The 19,684-nt window shown below is 44.9% G+C and overlaps 1 protein-coding gene across 1 annotated transcript; it reads right to left on the bottom strand.

The window, feature by feature from the left end:
* Positions 1 to 4,656: 4,656 nt before the first annotated feature.
* Positions 4,657 to 17,366, bottom strand: atn1 (atrophin 1). Its single transcript, XM_054621574.1, is given in 12 exon segments — positions 4,657 to 5,385; positions 6,186 to 6,366; positions 6,555 to 6,722; positions 8,880 to 9,529; positions 9,531 to 10,471; positions 10,615 to 10,831; positions 10,999 to 12,154; positions 12,157 to 13,828; positions 13,999 to 14,118; positions 14,517 to 14,618; positions 15,080 to 15,216; positions 17,157 to 17,366. Coding segments are annotated over 11 exon segments (5,268 nt in total). The 5' UTR covers positions 15,107 to 15,216; positions 17,157 to 17,366; the 3' UTR covers positions 4,657 to 5,351.
* Positions 17,367 to 19,684: the final 2,318 nt, after the last annotated feature.

The following is a 19,684-nucleotide window of genomic DNA, read 5'->3' as shown; positions in this document are numbered from 1 at the left end:
TTAAAGCCCATGGTTTTGGGGTGAGATGTCCACACTTTTGTACCGCGGTGCAACTTTGGCAAAAAGCTTTAAACTTGGGATGTTTAAAGCCCCCCCCCCCCCCCCCCCCCACTGCCCTCTCTATTCACTGTCATTATGAAGCCATTTCGTATATTCAGGGGTGAAATTGGGATTTGTAGTGCAGGGAGCTGTGAGTCTGTATACAGTTTATGCAGCAGAGGCAGTGGTAAAGTAAAATTGTATGTGTCATGAATAGTAGATAAAAGTCTTTAAAGTACTGAAGTTCAAGTAAAGAAATACAGAGAACATTTGTATTGTGGCCAGGTTCAAGGTGCCTTACCTTCTCAAGGACCCAATACAGACATTTCAATAGCCTTTTTCAGTTCATACTTTCTTTTTTTATGTGTCAGCTTGCTTGATAAAAAAATGAATAATAATACTTGAAATGCTGATAATTACTCTGCTAAGTGGCCAGCTCCTTCACTTCATTCATGCCTCAATGTTGTAGAACATCTTGTTCGGCTGGAATATTATTTCAGGATTCACTCATTTATTGGATGGAGAGATTTTTCTGAGAGCTCTCATGTACATTCAGGCGCTCTGTGCAGAAAAACACTTACTACAAGTGTTCAGAGCAGGCAATTAAAATCATGACACAATATCTCTTTGAAATTGACAATCTGGATTAAAATAAGGATGAATTATGTGATGGGGCTCTTCTTAAAATGTTGCTCTGAACACATGTTTTACCACTTATTATATGGACACGTTTTAGGACACCCCTTACAGGTGTAACTACTTAAGTGTGCCTACAGTGGAAACAACTTTTTTGTATTGTTTTAAAACTGCATCTTCTCTGCTGTGTGGTAGACTCTTATCAGCAGGTTTTACGCTGAATCTCCAAAAAGAGCAGTGTGTTTCCCATTAGCTTTGTGGCCAAAGGGCTCCCTCGCTCTTTGTTCCCTTTCAATGGGTACACAATGTTTCAGGTATCGGACGAAACAAATATATTTGCTGAAAACTTCCTGCCATCTCAAAGAATTGGTGGTTTATTTTGTCCTTTTGTTTTGTAAATCTCAGTTGATCATCTCTATTCCAACACAACACACTGGTTACAACAAACCAGCAGGATTTATTGATTTTTCATTCTGGATACTTTAAATATATAAAAACATCACATGGTTTGGTCACCTCATAGGTCTAATCCAACACTTGCTTCAAATCTTGACCTTGTGATTGTTTGAATCCTCCAGCTGCGACTGTGCACTTAAAGTATATGAATGAAATAGTCCTATCTGGACCCATTGAGAATAAATATGTCAGCATCAATATCCTTCTTTCCACTTCTTTATATGTGCTGCTGTCATCCTTCACACAAACCATGTCATTAAAATATCTGTTCAACTTCATAAGAATATTTCAGGCCCGACAACTCAACCCAACATTGTGTTTGGTCCAACAGAAGCTTTACAATAATCCATGATCACCATGATCCATGATGTCGCTGTTTTTTTATTCCAACACGCCACTGCTTTCTATTGCTATTAGAGTGAGCTTAACAACACTTAAAAAAACAAAATCTTATTATGAAAAATGTAGTGCAAGAACATAACTCCCACCACTATCACCCGCCCATTCATTTTTACACTTGCTTATTCCCATTCAATGTCATGAGGGGCTGGCTAGACTAGCTTACTTTGTACCTTTAATTCCCAGAGAGGACAAGAAAAAGTCACATGGGAAAAAAAATAGGGCCTTTCACAAAAGATAGATGAGTATGAAACAGACACCATGAAAGCTTCTCCACCTGTCATCACCTCCTCGTGTCAAACAGCTGTTGTCTAATAAATGGGTAACCAGTATCCTCATAAACCTATTCCTTTCAACCCTGTTTCTCGACCCACAGCACACTCATCCATTTTGTTAATCAAATAATGGACTGTTTTAAACGTGGGATACTAGGTAACATAATGTAATTGCCATTGACAGAGAAAGCTCTCAATTTCAGGCCTTAATTGGACCAGTTTTAATCTTGAAGCTGGTTTGCTGAGATGTTGAAGATGCTATCAAACTCCCTGGTGTGTAGTGGAAGGAGGCAGAGAGCTCTGGTCACCCTCATGTCGTCTACAGCCACTTGAAAAAATGCTCAGCGATGCCTCAAGACGATCCTGTGGGATCATTTTCTCCAGGCTGGAGTGGCGTGAGGAGGTCAGAAGAGACTCATTGTACGGGTGAGAGGAGGTGAAAGAGGCAACAGACTCTGTGCTCAGCCTGCACTTGTGTCACTTTGCAGGTTTTCTTGACGCTGCCGGTTGCAGATGAACGAGATGCTGCTCAGTCAGATGTTTCATTGAGAGTTAGTATCCCTCCATGTCATTGAAAAGTACTGCTGTATCTAATTGAATGAGACCAACAGAGGAGCTCTAATGTAACAGTAGAATTGGAGATGACAGTCTTAACAGGAGTGAATGGGGCAAAAATGGACCTCAAGAGAAGCATAGTAGCAGCTACAGGCAGTTCCCATGCAGAGAGACGTTGGAGCGGCGCATTACAGAGTTAGACGTGGTCATTAGATAAACTTTATGAAGTATGACAGCTCCAGCAGGAGGAAAAAGTTGGTTAAGGAGCAGATATAATAGCAAAGTGTGTTAAAACTGTCCCTCTCGGGCAAAACAGTGCTTGAATGAAAGTGAAATTATAGAAAGGAAGATTTTTTGCTGGAGGGAGCTGTGGGACAAGGTCTAAACCAAATCAGACACTGTTTGTTCAAAGTACACAGTGCAAGCATCAAACCCAAACATAAGATCTGTGAAAGTGTTGCTTGACATGTGTTGTGGTAACATTTCGAAGTTGGTGTATTAATTGCTTTTACCTCTGCATGAATGTCTGTATGCCTCCTTTCTTTGGACAATGGCACTGGGGATAGTTAGAGCTCATTGTACGTACAACCAGCTTCATACTCACCTGTTTTTTATTAATGCATCTTCCAACAGTGTACTGTAAAAATGTATGTGTGTGTGTTTTGTTTTCATTTTTATTTCACTCTTGGATATTTTGGAACAAATTGTTTATCTGAGTGTTGAAATGAATGTGTAAGTATTATTATAGGGAACATTTCAGAGTCTATTAAGGTTTGTATGACTTCTTCTTTTGTTATAATGAAGCAAATGAAACTTTTACACTGTAGATACAACCTGGCTCTGATTAGATGAGAGTACCAGTTAAATTTAATCATCTTATAACACAAGTAGGATGTTGATCTGTGGCCTTGTTTGTTTAATCCACACACATTTGTATCACATGATTCCAAAGTACACACGTCATTTTTAGTATTTCCAGTCTTGCTGCTACCAGATGAAGTCTGTCATCAGTGACAATACATGTTATTACAGATACTATTTCATAAACCACAGGGATGCACTCAGGAGTCCTAACCTGACACTGTGCATTATCCTGATGCACTAAACTGTTCATATGTAGTACTAAAAGTAGGACAATATGAACGAATAAGAATAATTTGCAAACATTTGTCCTAGATTTGAAAACAAGAGCTGCTAAGAATAACCTTTTTTTTTTTACAGCCTAAATTGCTAGAAGAGGCAGTAGTAATAACTCTAGGTCTGTATGAAATGCAGCGTTCAAACGTTTTTTCATCCACACCTTTCACAACATCCTTATCCACCCTGAGAGAGGACTGATGAAGTGCTAAGAATATCCCCCAGATGTGATGTCACCAGAGGGGAAAATCTGATTTGTCCTGCTAGAGGATACTTTACATTATGTTGACACACTTATTCAAGGTGACTTTTAATGGCACACAACCTACATACCAACTCACAAGCTTGCCCTATACAGAATATATATATATATCCAATGTCACTCTCTTGACTTAGATGGTTCTTACAGATAAGGCTATCAATCAATGTCCCATCAGTGTGAGGATTTTAATGCATAAAATAAAGAAAAGGGATGTAGACTTTAGACATCTGGAGAGCCATGTAAGACTGCTTTAAGACTATTAAAATGAAGTGCTTCATTATGACAAAACATGAATGTTGTAAAGGTTGTTTAGCCAGATCTACAGATCTGCCAGCCAGCAGTGGTTCTGTCTTGCAACATGAAGGCCGAAGTCAGTGATCCGTGTCCTTTTGAAGGAGATTCCTGCAGCCGGACACGGTGAGAACACACACAGCCCTGAGCCTTCAGCAGTAAATCACACTCTCACGGCTCCTCCTTTCTTTCTCCTTTTTCCATTTTTTCTTTCTAAATAGATATTTTTTTTTTCTTTTCTTTTCATTTTTTACTGTGCAGCAAGGAATGCTCGCTCTACAGGGTGGCTGGTGTTCACTGGAGCGCCTCAACTCCCATGTCTCACACTCATCCCATGTGTCTCTTATTAGCTACACTCAACCAAGAGAGGGAGGGACGGAGAGAAAGGGGGGGGGGGGGGGGGGGAGTCAGAAAGAGAGAGGGAGAGAGAGGGGGAGGGGGAGGAGAGTCAGGAATTTGATATGCTTTGTGCATGAGTGACTTGTATAAAACAAAGACGGGGCAAATAGTCTGAATGTATGAGAGAGGGGGGGAAATAGGGCACGCATGAAAACGCCAGAGACTAGCAAAAAAAGATTATAATTTATTTCCAGATTTTTTTGCCTTCATTTGCATCTTGTTTCACAAGGTAAATTGAAAATAAAAAATAAAAATAAAAACCAACTGCCATACCATGAAAATGTAAAAAAATAATACAAATAATATGTACTGTATATATAATTATATCATTATCAACAAACAGACAACATTAATCATAATAACAATACTATTGATAATAAACATAACATAACACTAAATTGCTGGTCTCATGCATATAGAACGCCCCTCAGATACAAAAGAGGGGGTAATTACTAAAAATAGAACCAAAAGTTCCACCAGTTCAGAATAAGCGCCTAGCTACATGCAATGACATAAAAGAGACTCATGTACACATTCCTTCTGGCATCAAGTATTTTACACATACTGTACTTCACTATTGCCTCCCCCATCTAATATACTGTACAGAGCACGATACAAAACAGGACTGGAGTTTGAGAACATAATGCAGGGAAGCGCCGGAGTCTGGATCTTCAACTTGGTGCAGTTAGCAGGGTCTCTGTGCAACGTTTTCACAACCTCTTATCTCTTTTTTCAATCCTTCAAAAATCTTCTTGTTTTCTTCATTGGATTCCCCGTCCATTAGTCCAGCTTTTATTTAGAGTCTTTATTCCTTCATTGTTTTCAGTGCCTATCCTTTGCGTTTCATTTTGCCCACATTCTCCCTCGTTTTTCTCCATGCTGCTCTTTGTCGTGCCCCTCCCTCACAGGGATTTGTCACTTTCTTTCTTCAGGTGACTAAAAGGTCAAAGAAGAAACCATGTTAGAGTGCAATTTGAAGTTAAAGATAACAGCTAAGTTTAGGGTTCAATTTCATCTCAGACAATTGCAGCATTTACTCTCAAAATAATGGCTGTTTTTGGTATACATTTATAACATTTCTTGGGACTCAAATATGCACAGAGGTATCAAACATTATTCAACATCCCCAAGCTGCACAGCCAAGCTGACTTGTACAGGCTAATTGTAACAAACTAATCAACAGTTTGTGCACACACCCAAGGTTGCCAAATATCACTGACCTTGGGCTTTAATCTAAAAAGTGTTGTATGTAGACTGATTAAGGCTTGTTTAAAGATGTGAAAAACATAGCTTTGGGTCATGGTTCAGGTTTAGCTCTCATATTTGGCAGCACCAGATGGGTTCAGCTGGTTTGGACCTTAAAACCACTTTGTCTCATTTTCAGGACAGTACAAAACTTTAGGCACATGTACACCAATATATATTTGTATTAATCTACAACTATGTATATAAATGATTCATTGTTCACATCATTTTATTGTTCTGGTTCCAGCTTCTCAACTTTTATGATTTTCTGCATTTCTTTTTCTTGTATCATAGTTAATATACATCTTCGGACGTTGCACTGTTGGTTGAGCAAATTGAAGACAACACCTTGACATCTTATGGAGAATATTATCAATTAATAGAAAATATAATTGAAAGATGACTCAGCAATGAAAACAGAATATAGTCAGTCTCTGCTGCATTAACAGAGGCCCAACCAATGGACACACACACACACACAGCCTCCATACCTGTAATACTCGTCCTGGGTGAGGGAGTGGTGGTGATGGTGATGGATCCACTGTTGTTCGAGGGCCAGTCTCTGGATCTGCAGCTCTGCGCTCTGGGCCTGCTGCATGGCCTGGAGCTGATGGGCTGCCGACATGGGACCAGTGAGGGAGGACGGCTGGGGCAGGTCACGGAAAGGAGCACCTGTAAAAAAATAAAAATAAAAAAAGAGGAAGAGGAAAGAGGAGGAGCAGGTGGGGATACGAAAAGAAAATGGAGAAATAATGGAGCCGAAAGGGCCCAAAGGTCAATCATTGTCGTCATATTCAAAAAGTCTCTTCATAAACTTTCAGCACTGAGGAGTTTTTAAGAGAGAAAAACTGAACAAGTACATGGACGAGGAGCCTTCTCCTCACCGAACAGCTGTTGGCGGAGCACCTCGCTGTCAGTGAGGGGGTGAGCCAGGATGGGGGTGCCTAGTGTGGCTCCTGGGTAAGGGAGGCGTGTCAAAGGAGACCCCGACGCCAACGGGTCCATCAGGGGGTGTACCCCGCCCGTCGCTGGATGCCAGTGATGTAATAGGAAATACAGGAGATATTTAATAAGAGTCAAATTATGAATTCAAAACAAAGATAATGCACACAGCATGTAATACATTACCGTTAATACACTATGCTACATTTAAGAGATGTCTGATTCTTGGTAACACATGAGCAGCTGAGACAATCAAATAAAGTCAAAGAAATCTGGATTCTGGAGGCAGTGCGGAGTCAGTGAACCTAATGGCTTTTGCTTAAGTGTAAATGTGAAATGCAAATATTAATTTCCATCCATCAATTATCTGTTACAGCTTCTCCTTTACTTGGTCGCGGGGGGCTGGAGCCCATCCCGGCTGACATTGAGCGAGAGGCGGGGTACACCCTGGACAGGTCGCCAGGCAATCAAAGAGCTGAAACATTGGCCCAATTCAAATCCAGTCCAAACACCTATCCACTCCGTGACGAAGTGAACTCTGTTTATACTCACACTCACAGCTGAATGAAGGACCTTTTTTAAATCATAGGCATAAAATACAGCTGCAAGCTTCAGGGAGAACTTCCCTCTCCAGCAAGCAAAAGTTAAATGAATATCAGAAATAAACTGGGTTACGTTAGAGGTGCTCCCATTCTAGAAAAGCATATTCACATAAACGTAGAGAAATTATAAAAGAAAATGTAAAAATGTGTGCATAATACTACAATGCATTACAAATAATATTGGTGTAAATAATAATTCTGAAAAAAGTGTCAAAAATAGTGTGTAAAAAAGCAAAAATAGTATAAATAAGATCTGTATGACAATATTAAAAGTCCATCTTAGTTTGGGCAGCTTATGAGTAAATGTTTGCACGGGTAGTCCTACTGAATTATCTGTTGGGAGTCTTTCCAATGATGAACAAAAAATTGGTGTTGCAAGTGGTCAGTAGGGGCAGCTGGTTACATCAGTATCGATGTAGACTAACTCTTTGAGAGTTTTATAACCCACTTCCACTCCCCGCTTACTAGTTTGGGATGGCACTTTATATGGCAGACCCTCCGAGTGGTAGTGAGGAGTGAGAGGTTGTAGAAACCGGATTGGAATTGGGCCATATGGACAAACAACCATTCACGCTCACATTCACACCTACTGGCAATTTAGAGTCACCAATTAACCTAATTAACCTAACCTGCAAGTCTTTAGACTCGGAGGAAGCCGGAGGCCCCGGAGAAAACACACGCTGACATGTGGAGAACATGCAAACTCCACAGAGAAGGGCTTAAGCCCACCAGCAGCTTCGAACCATGAAACCTCTTACTGTGAGATTCCTCGTAACCACAGCCCAACCTTGCCACCCCAAATATTAATAAGCAGGTTATCATCTTACTTTAAACAAGAATTCTTTCAAAGAGGCAAAAATCTTCTCTTGTTTATCATACATTTTCTGTTGATTGGTGTTACTAAACTGAGATCTGAGTAAACTAACATCTATTCAGGGACTTTGAACTTTAAAGCTTGAACAAATGAGTCAGATGACTCACTGAAACTATGACCCAATATCACTTGAAATCAAAGAAAACCTGTGTTCAATGATTAACTGCACAAATATAAAATTATTCATCTCAAAGTTAAAGGACAAGGCTGGCTTTGTTTTTCTTACTGTCCAAAATTCACACAAATAGACCAAATTATTCAGTTCCCAGCCCGGTCTGTGTAAAACAACCCCATTGTAATATTAAAAAGGCTCAGTAATCTCCTAAAACTGCTATAGCTGCATTGTAGTTGTTAGCAAATGTTACTCACACAGGCAAAAATAGAGCAATTGTTTGGGACTATTTTCAGCCCACGGATTAAGACACATGTGGTGTGTTCATCCAGCATACTCATGGAGCATGTGGGATTGACCGCATAGAAACTACATTCCCATCCTGAAGAAGGAATGTGTCATCCACTACAGTCTGGCCCGTGGCTCTTAGATTTGTTTTGGTTTTTGGTTTTGTAGGGACAATAATGGAGGTCTATGGTAATAGAATATCTCAAGCCTTATCCTTTACTTTTTTAGTATGCCAATTTTGCATGTTTCAACCATCAACAATTCATTTTTTTTTTTACTACAAAGTGCGTTCATAGTAACACATCTGTGTAATCTCAAGGCTGTTGCTACTGATAATAAGAGCATTCGTAGCAGAAGTGGTTAGTACCTGTGTCTTGCTGGTGCAGGTGTAGGTGTGAGTGGATGTGTGAATGCTGGTGGTGATGGGGTGTCACGTTTAACATCTGAAGACGCCCAAGATTCTCTCCTCCTCCTCCACTTCCTCCCGTTCCTCCTCCACTTCCTCCACTTCCTCCTCCTCCTCCATTTCCACCACTTCCTCCCCTTTCTCTTTCTCTCTCCCTTTCTCTTTCTCGCTCTCTGTCCCCAAAGGCCGGCAAAGCTGCTCTGTCTCTCTCCCTCTCCCGCTCTCTTTCCCCACTCCTGTCCCGCTCAAAGGAGGCAGGAGAGCGAGTGGGAGTGGGGTAGTTCTCAGGGGGAGCGGCTGGAGCAGTGGCTGGTGGCAAATGAGAGGACAGGGAGCTGGGAAAAGAAGAATGGGGAACCGGGTGATGAAGTGAGGAGGCATTGGACGTTGGCGGAACAGGTGGAGGAGGAGCTGGCGGAGGAGCAGCAGGGCCTGCTGGGGCTGGGGGGGCAGCTGGTGGTGCAGATGATGGGTGAGAGGGGAGAGTGGGTGTGAGGAGAGATGAAGGGGGTGGATTGGACAGGGACTGAGGGGCAGGAGGGTTGGGAGGTCGAGTTACTTGGGCCAGGGTCGGGCTCTGGAGGTGCGGTGGGCCAGTGGACGCTGGGGGGAGGAGTGCCATAGAGTGTCACCTCATTAGCTCCTGCTGCACCACCTCCAAGTAGCAGGGAGTGTGCATGTGTGTGTGCATGTGCATGAGCATGAGCGTGTGCATGGGCATTAGCATGGGCATGAGCATGAGCATGGGCATGAGCATGGGCGTGAGCATGGGCGTGGGCATGAGAGTGAGAGTGAGCAAGGGCAAGAGCAGCGTGATCGGGTATGGACCCTGGTTGGTAAATCCGATCATCACTCTTAAATTCAAATCCTTGCTTCATTCGTTCTCGATGTGCAGCCACTGCATGAGGAAAGCCGACTCCTCCGAACCCGGCACCCCCCATCCCTCCAGGTATTGGGCCTCCTGCCATTCCAGCGTGGCCTCCAACACCTGGACCCCCTTCGAGGCTGCCACCGTACAGAAAGCCCAAGATGGCTGCAGCTGTAGCTGCATCAGTTGGCATGTGATGCGGGTGGCCTAAAGCGTGATTCTGGAACTGAGGAAGGAAGAACGAGGGGTGGACGTGAGGATGGCCATGGTGAACTTGTGCGTGGTGTGCCTGGGCACGACTTGCTGCCCCGAGTGGAGACATAGCATGAGGGCGAGCATACTCGCTCAGGGTTCTCAGCGCTGGGGTGTCAGGGCCCAGATATGGACCTCCTAAACCTATTCCCAGGGCTCCCTGAGGGCCAACGACTGTTGATGTCCCACCCATGGATGGCAGAAGGAGGGAGTGGGGGATGGAGTGAGCAAGAGATGGGTGGAGATGGTGGGCTTGAGCAAGGTGAGCATGCGGGTGTGAGGGATGATGCTGCTGGTGAGGGGGAGGGTGGGAGACGGAGTTGCCAGAGGAAGAGGAAGAAGATGAAGGGTCGAGGATGATAGAAGACGAGGAGGGGAAGAAGAGAGAGGAGCCTTGGCGACCCCCTCCAGCAGCGTTGACATCCTTCTGCTGCTGCAGAGAAAAAAAGTAAAAGACAGTAAATCACATCTGTCCTGATCTGCTTTACTCCCCTCCCGTTAAAATTACCAATTTAATCTACATCAAATCCATTGAATCTGACATGCTGCATAATTATCACTCTTAAATGTGCACACCTGTAGATGTCGATCCAGTTCCCTCTCACGCTCACGCTCCCTCTCCCGTTCCCTTTCTTTTTCTCTGAGGTCTCTTGCCCGCTGCTCGACCTCCCTGCGAGCCCTCTCTATCACCTCATTCCTCTTCTTCCACAGTTTGGAGCCGTCCAACGGGACAAAGAGGACGTCACTGCGGGCGCAGGAATTCCCACTGCCACGGTCGAGGACCTTGTGAAACCTGGACACAAATGACACAGCAGAGTAAAACATCATTACACCCTCCAGGAGTCAGATTCACAATCATAATCACTGTTACTGTTTATTATATCTGATCACATACAGAGGGACTGAACAGAGCAATAATTGACAATCTCAAATAGGACAATAATGTTGTATTGACTTTACCTTGCTGACTGGCTGGCGTGGATGGGAATGTCTACAGGTTTGGGTTCAGGAGAGGGGCTTCTCAACACCGGCGGAGGGCTTTCAGTCTCTTCCCTTTCTTCTATTGGTTCTTCTTTGATAACAGGTATGGGAGGTGGGCCTGAATCTGAATGTCCGTCTCCTCCAGGTAGGGAAGAACTGGAGGCAGGGGCTGAAATGCTGTTGTTGATGTTGGCTGAGTTACTAAGAGGTGGAGGTCCTTTTGAGATACTTTGAGGCGAGAGTGATTGCGAGTTGGTATTGCTGCTATTGGGTGCGCTACTGTTGCTATTAATGTTGGCCATGTTACTGCCACTCCCATTGGAGTGGTACGTTCCACTGAAGGGAGGGTGGCTGTTCAATGTACCATGGAAAGGGGTAGGACGACATCCAGGTGACACGCCTGGCCCAGGAAGGGCCATGTTGGGTCCAGATGCGGAGCCAGGGGGAAATGATGAGAAGCCTCCCATCTGATTTGTGGATGGGCTGGGTAACGGAGATAGAGGTGTTGGAGGAGTCTGGGCGGAGGACTGATAGTGTGGGGGACGTACATTGGGTGCCATACCTGGTGGGGTTTGCTGGGTGTGCGTGGTCTGAGGTGGGGGTAGAGGAGGCTGAGGTGGTGGTGGGGCATATGGAGCATTTGGAGGGTGTCCATGATGGCTGGAAGAGGAGGAAGGAGACAGTGCAGGAGGCTGATTTGGCCCTCCACGGTTTTGGTACAAAGCAGAATCTCTCAGGTTTGAGTCTCTCTCCCTTTCTCTGGGCCCAGACTGGTAGTGGGGGTGAGGTGGGTGGGGGTGATGGGTTCCTACAGGCCCCGGATACTCTCTTCCCAAGTTTGGAGTCACCCTAGGGGGGCTAAGGTACTCCCTATTTGTGCCAGTGGAAGCAGGAGCCCCAGCAGGAAAGTCTTTTCCTCCTGTGGGAGGATACTCTCTGTGAAAGTGGTCCGCTCCAGAGGGAGGGGTTTGTGCCTGGTCCATGGTGGGAGGCAAGTCTCGGCTGGATGAGTTTGGGGGATGAGGATGGGGGTGTGGGGGCAGGGAAGAGTGTGAAGGGTGACTTGGGTTGTTTTGGGGTGATGCAGGTGGGTCTCGGTTCAGCATGGGAGTGGCAGGTAGCCCTCCTGAAGAACTTGGGGGTTTCCCTGGGGAATGGAGTTGCTGTTCGGGTTACTGTTGCCTACAACCTCTCTTGTCTGACCCCCAAACTCACCCCATCTGCCTCCCTCTTTGTCTCTGGGATGCCCCCCTCCAGTTCCATTGGGGCCAAAGTCTCTGGTCTGGTTTTGGTTTGGCAGAGGAAACTCCCTCCCTGCATCCCGGTCCCTTTCCCTTTCTCGCTCCCTGTCTCTGAAACCTGGTCCAAAGTCTCTTCTTTCAGGACCCAAGTTAGGTCCATCCCTCCCAGAACCTTGGAAATCCCGGTTCTGACCCACCGGCAGACCCCCAAACTCCCTGCTTTGGATGCTGTTGGACCCACCGATCCCACCACAAGCAGTATTACTATTACTCCCGCTACTATTGTTGCTGCTGTTGCCAATGGGAGCAGAGAACTCCCTGTTGATCTCCCTCCCCACACACTCCCCCCTCACTCCCCTGTCCCTCTCTCCTGCAGCCCCCCTCTCTCTGTCCCCTCCCCCTCCAGCGTACCTGGGAAGGTACTCCCTGTGGGGGTGCGGGTGAGGATGAGGGAGGTAAGACGGGTGGGAGGAGGAGTGGCGGGAGGATGGAGGGTTGTAAACAGAAGGAAGTTGCTGCTGCTGCACTGGGGGCTGGTGCTGCGGTTGGTGTGGGTGGTGGTTGCCAGGGTAACGGGTGTATCCCCAGCTCCCTTGGCAACCAGTTGCTGTGCCACCCTGCCAGCTGGTGGAGCTGTAGTGGTGAGGGTGGGTGGAGGGTTGGGTCTGAGGCTGGGACTGCTGCTGGAGGCCGGTTTGCGGCAACAGAGAAGGAGGAGTAGACTGAGCCTTGTCCAGGAGTTTGTCTGCCTTTTCTATTTTGTCTCTTTCTATTTTAACCTCAGCAGGAAGGTTTTGTCCCCCGAGCTCCAAGGGCTTCAGTGCAGGTGGAGGAGGAAGAGGAGGGGGTAAAGAGTGGGGAATGTTGAGGCTGTTATGTGAAAAGTCTCCTCCAGGGATAGTCGTCTTGGTCACACACTGCGTGCCGGCTTTGGAATTCATTCTGCTGCCACTAAGTGCACCATCAACACCTGGCGGTCCACCATACTCAACTTTACACATCAATTTTGAGTCCAGGGAGAAATAGGACTTCCTCCCGCTATTGCTGTCATTTGATGAATCCCCCGCTCCCCGGAGGGAGGGGGTCAGACCAGAGGAAGAGCAGGGAGTGGAGGAGGGCTTAAGAGACGGACAGTCTTCAATTCGTGCATCCATTTCCCGCTTTTCTCCATCTCCGCAGGACTCCTCCCCTCTCCCCTCTCGTTGTGCTCTCCTATCGTCTCCCGCCACCTTCCCCACTCCTCCTTCCTTTCCTTTCTCTCGTTCCCTCTCTCCTTGCTTTGGTGAGTCGGGGCCATCGGAATCAGAGTCCAGGCTACCCAAAGGGGAAGCGGAGAGACTTGGGGACGAGGAGCGATTGTCTTGGTCTATATCCCGCCCACTGCTCAGACTACTGCTACTATTGGCCAGGCTCCCTACAACTGAACTCCTACTGCCCTGGGATTGGCCATCTTCGTTGTCACTCTCACGGGATTGGCTAGCAACAGAGGTTGGAGGTGGGACAGTGGAAGGAGCCGAGCTATCAGTCGAATGTGTTGATGTTGGAGGGTTTGGGGTAGAGGCCGAATCCTGACAAAAAAAGAGCATTTATGGATGAGGTAAAAATGTGAATGTGGTTTCATTGTAGATGCCAAGAATAAAACTCTTAATAGCTTAGACAGTTCCTTTTTGATGATTTAGCTGAATCAAAGCTTTGTAATTAGTCTTTATATAACAGGTTGATGCAATGTAACACAAACCTGAACTTTCTGCCTCTTTGGAGGAGACACAAGTTCCTCCCCCTCACTCTCTGATGAATCATGCCCTTGTGATCTGCGACTGAAGCGATTTCCAGCCAATTCCTCACCAGCACCTCTCTGCTAAAACAACACAGGACTTTTAATTCTGTAGTGATGCTTTTGAATCCCTAATAGGCTTAAGACTGTTTTTAGAACAAAGCCACACTTGCATGCATGCGCACACACACACACACACACACACAAAAACATTGATGTCAAACACTAAACATCAAAGATTTCAAAGTGCTATGTTGTAGAACACACTATCGAACAATACTGACACTGCAAGGGTATGTCTCTGTGGCAATCATAGTGATGACTCATGCACTGACAGCACACACACATACTATCACATACACAAAAGACAATACACAGGGACAGTTATTTATGCTCATGACTCTTGTACTTGCATGCACACACATAACTGTATGGCCAAAGCAATGACAAGGAAGAAATAGAGATAAAAGGTGTGTGCTAACCGTTTGTCTATCGTTGCGTTCAGGGCGAGTGGGGCTGGTGTGCGGGCGTCTGCCCCTTCTCTCCTCACTCGCCCCCCGCCGTCGCCCACTGCGCATGGGCATCTGCAAACCCAAAGTCCAGCAAATGAGGAAGATTTGGACAGGAGGGGAAAGAATTACATGTTAAAATAATGAAGAGTTACAGGATTGAGAAAGACATACAGAGAGAATTAAGAGATGTGTTGATTGTAGTGAAAATAATCAAGTTTGTTCTATTCAAAGTGGAATGTAGGAAGGACAACAACAAGTGGAGAATAAAATTTGTGAGGGAGGTGAAATGAAGAACGAGCCATAATAGAGAGAAGGCCACATAGAAGAGGAAGGTATTGTAAGCAGTGGAAATAATCAAATATAAACGTGGACTGTCACAACCTAATAAATAAATTACATCTTAGTCATCTTGTTTTTTTGATTCTATCACATATTGAACTAATTATGATGTAGCCACTTTCCCAAATGTACTATATTAGGCAGGTACACAATCCCTGACCTCATTGTAAAAAATATATAGGCCTTGTTCATACCGATTCTTTGTGTGTCCGTGTTTTCATTATTTCTTCTTTAAAAAGACCATTTTACAACACAAGCCATTGCAGGGACTGAACTGGTTCCTGTTGGTTACTGACTGGGCGGTGTGTTACACCATGAGAGCTACCAAAACCTGTAAAGAAGCATAAACAAAGAAGGCATTATTCAGTATTTATCTGCATTGGAAATCCTCCAGAGAATCCAATGTTTTGGTGAAGCACATTAGCACGCATGCAGTAGTAAACAATGTTGTTTGCTGTCTGCACCATGTGTGGAGTTCAAGAATTTTGTGACATCATGAAAACATCTGAGTTTAAAACTGCAAAAGCACTGTTGCAACATTTAAATTCCCAGCATGCTTCACACTGTATCGGAACAACTGCTTTTCACTGCACTCCAAACTGATTCCTCTCTGCCGTCTGTCTTTACCACAGCAGCAAAAAAAATCCACAGGCACAATAGGTTAACCTGCCCGCACTACCAGAATGCACTGGTCTGAGTATTTAATAATTGGATACTATAACATTGAAATAACAGATAAAAAAAAAAGAGCAGAGCAGAAAAGACTGATTGGTAGACTGCATTTTTCAGATGGCGGCCTGCAGAAGACTCTCGCAAACATCTTGAGGATATGGGACCACACCCCCCCCTTCTTCCACCTTCACCACAACAGCCAAAACCCACAGCCACTTGTGGTTCACCAGCATGACCTGGTTATAGCTGGCAGAATCCCATTCTTATTTATCCATTCGGCCGCCCATTAGGGAAATGCACAATTTCCATTTGGGTGTGCCTGACAACATAGGTGGACTACTTTGCAAAGGACCAACCCTAATCCATTCATTCATGTACCACTATGATGAAAAAAAATGGCTCATGTATATTGAATGAGGATATAAATAGTCCACGCCACTGGATGTAAGAAGAAAAGATATATTTGGCTGAGCAGCAAGACGAGCTGTTGTACACTATGCAGCCGGTAAATATAGGAGCCACATACCAATTTTAGAGTGTGTTTGAATCCTGTAAATCCTGGAGCTGCTCCACTACACATGGCTATGCATTAATTATTAGTGCATGCTGCAGTGACTGAACCAATCAGAGACAAATCACTGTCCATGCTTCACATGCATAACAGAAAAAATAAAACATGGCCCATGTATTTATAGGCAATGCAGTGTATGAACAGTCTAATTAACATACATATGAGTAAGTTCATCACACAGGAATCATTCAGGGCCCAGTGGGTTTACTGTGTACATAATGCATCTCAGTTACAGGTGGCAGCTACTGGCCTGTCTGTGGTCCACTGGCAGGTCCTCAGCCATGGTCCGTAAACAACTAGGACGCAAACACATTACCAACATGCAACAGCATTACCATCGCAAGTCCGCTGTGCACCCAGCACGCAGCACATGCATTATCAACTAAATTGACCACTGCATGTGATGCAAAGCAGCAGCATGCAGTCGCTCTGCTTACATCACCAGCGAGCGAGGCACTGCAACGACTCTTTTCTTCTATTTCTTCCCTGCGAAATGTTATTGATACACATGCAGAGGAGACCGGCCAAAGGCTGCTCCACCGCCCGCCTCTCCAAACACTACCACGGCGGAACACAGTCCACCTACGACGGAGGGAGAGAGGGAGGGAGAGAGGAGAGAGAGAGAGAGAGAGAGTCGTGCTCGGCAGCACATACATGTTCACAATCAGAATGGATGCCTGTGCAGCGCTGTTTTCTAGACGCACATCTTTTTTTTTTTTTTTTTTTTTTTTTTTTTTTTTTTTTTTTTTTTCTATAAAAGAAAGATGATATGGAATGGCGAATCGTGGCATTTTTAAAAAACCGGCTCTCCCTTCCCCTTTTTCCTCGCAGGAATGTGGGTGCGCGTCGTGCACCCTGTTAACATGCATTCACCGGGACTATGATTTAGCCATAACGCAGGAGTATGACGATAATTAAAAAGCACAAAGGGGAAAAAAATGGGAGGGAGAGGACAAACGTGGCCAGCAGGGAAAAAGCTCCAAATAAAACAGAATAAGCATCCATTTTTTTCAGCCCCTTTCACTTACCTATAATATCCAGCGATGCGTGCTCTCACTCTCACTCTCCCTTTCCTTTCTCTCCCTCTGTTTTGTCGTTTTATGTTGCACGCTGACACGCACACCTCAGAGCTCGTGCGTCTGTCAACAGAGGCTGCTGCCGGCTCATATTGCAACGCGCACCGATAATAAACAATAATGCAGACGAACCTCTTTCTATTCCTTGCAGGGAAAAAAAAAAAAAAAAAACCAGGGGTGCCAACTGAAGACTACAAATTGATGCGTACCCTCGCCTCTTCCCCACCCCCTTTCGCCCCCTTTTTCTTTTTTTTTTTGGCCCCCCTCCCCTTCTCCCACCCTACCTACTCCCCCTCTTCCTCTAAGACGACTTGCACTTTTTTTTATTATTTTTTTTAATATCCCCCTCTCCGGTCTTACAGTCACAATTTTTTTTTTTTTTTTTTTTTAGCGGAGGGGTGAGACATACAGAGAGAGAGAGAGAGAGAGAGAGAGAGAGAGAGATGCACGTCGGGTGAGAGAAAGGGGAGAGAGGAGAGGGCGTGATTTGCATGAGGAGTGAGGGGGAGGATAGAGGAGGAGGAGGAGGAGAAGGAGGGAGTAGTGAGGCAGGGAGAAGGAGGAAGAGAGGCGCAGAGAGAGGGCCAAAAACTCTGAAGAGGGAGGGGATCAAGAGGGAGGGTCTCTCTCTCTCTCTGTGTCTCTCTGTGTCTCTCTGTCTCTGTCGCCTCGTCCCTCCAGAGTCACCTTTACTGTATGGAGACTCTGCTCCAGACCGAACAGCCAGACGTGCAGCTTTATCTCGAGATGAACCCTGAAGAGGAAGAAGTGTCCACTAGGTCTTTGTTCTCTACATGCCGCACTTCTTTTAATGCAAACCAACCACAAAGGTGGAATAAAGAGGGGGGAGAAAAAAAACCAAAAAACGTCATGTAACTGCGTGAGCGTTTTTAATGACAATGCAAGAGACTCAACAAAGATCCAGATGATTAAACAATTAAGAAATGAACAATTAAATGGTGCCCTCTGTTGTGTGTTATGTGTCTTTCTGTCTGTCTGTCTGTCAGGGGGGGGAGGCTTGCAGCGGTGTGTCCAGTCAAGCGGCTCTGCAGACCTCCTCCCTCCTCCGCTCCGCTGCTGTCGTTCTCTCTCTCTCTCTCTCTCTCTCTCTCTCTCTCTCTCTCTCTCTCTCTCTCTCTCTCTCCCCCCTTCACGCAGCCCCCTGTCCCGTCTCCTATTGTGTGGTTACCGTGGAAACCGGGCCGGAGACTGTACCGGTTGCGCCTGCGCGGCTCCAGACCTCCCTTCATCATCATCATCATCACCACCACCAGCAGCAGCAGCAGCAGCCCGGCACGACAGGCACCGAGGCCTCGCCGGGCTCTCGCTCCCTCTGCTGCTCGGATAGTAACGATCAGCACGCGCCTGATAATCACTACACAGCCGCGCGACGTTTACATGTGATGTGCTGTTATCAGGGGAGAGGTGTGAGCACGAGGTTGCCATATCATGATTATGATGTCATATATATATTTAAAAATATAGGCCTATTCCAACCTAATGTAATTCATGTAATGTAAGGGAATAATATGTATTAATTGTTTACATTACACAAAAATATATATATTAAATATCATCTCTCTCTCTCTCTCTCTCTCTCTCTCTCTCTCTCTCTCTCTCTCTCTCTCTCTATATATATATATATATATATATATATATATATATATGCTGTTTTGCAATTACTGTTTTGCCTTTGACAACTAATTATATCCAATAATTCATGTTGTTGATTTAATGGACAACTGCACGTAAAGCAGATTGCTCCTCACTGATAATACATATTTACTAGATTCCTGTGGTATATATCTTTGATGATAACTGAACTCACCAACATGATTATACTTGATGCTACATACTTTTGTGCTTGTCATTCTGCAGATGCAGAAGTATGAGAGCTGGCCATGAATTATTGCTTTAAGTTCCTTTAGTCGGCATCATGCAGAAAACTCAGAGGATGCCTCTTGAGTTTCTTTTGGATTCCTTAAGGCTTTTTTCATACTCTTGCAGAGTTTTATAAGCAGGAATGACCTTCACTTTTCTTCCTGTACAACATTTTTGTAAGCAATGTCAAACACCTGCTGTGACATCAATATTTAGTGTGGACAGAAGAGCAACATGCTCGAATATTCCTTCTTTCAAACGAGCAGTGCAGAGGTGGTTATTTTATTCATACTTGACTCAGTGATTATTTACATTTTATGCAAAGGCCTAAATGACACAGCAAAGTTGCCCCTTTCAATCGATACACAGATAAGCTTTGGTTCGAGTTCATTTGTATCCAGTTCTTTATTTAGCATGACCTTATAGGCAGACAATGTGACAGAAACAGTTTTGAAGCAAGCTGCTGAGGTTTCACATCGGAAACAACATGAGGAAGAGGAAGAAGAATAAACAGCAGGGCACATAAGACCAAAACACTTCTGCAGTGAGTCAAAAGCAACATAGAGGAATCAAGAAAGAGAAAGAAACTAACAAGGGGA

The sequence above is a fragment of the Anoplopoma fimbria genome, chromosome 20 (genome assembly GCF_027596085.1).
Source record: "Anoplopoma fimbria isolate UVic2021 breed Golden Eagle Sablefish chromosome 20, Afim_UVic_2022, whole genome shotgun sequence".
Taxonomy (NCBI): Eukaryota; Metazoa; Chordata; class Actinopteri; order Perciformes; family Anoplopomatidae; genus Anoplopoma; species Anoplopoma fimbria.
The sequence above is the reverse complement of the archived record's forward strand: the minus strand, read 5'-3'. Positions and strand labels throughout refer to the sequence as shown.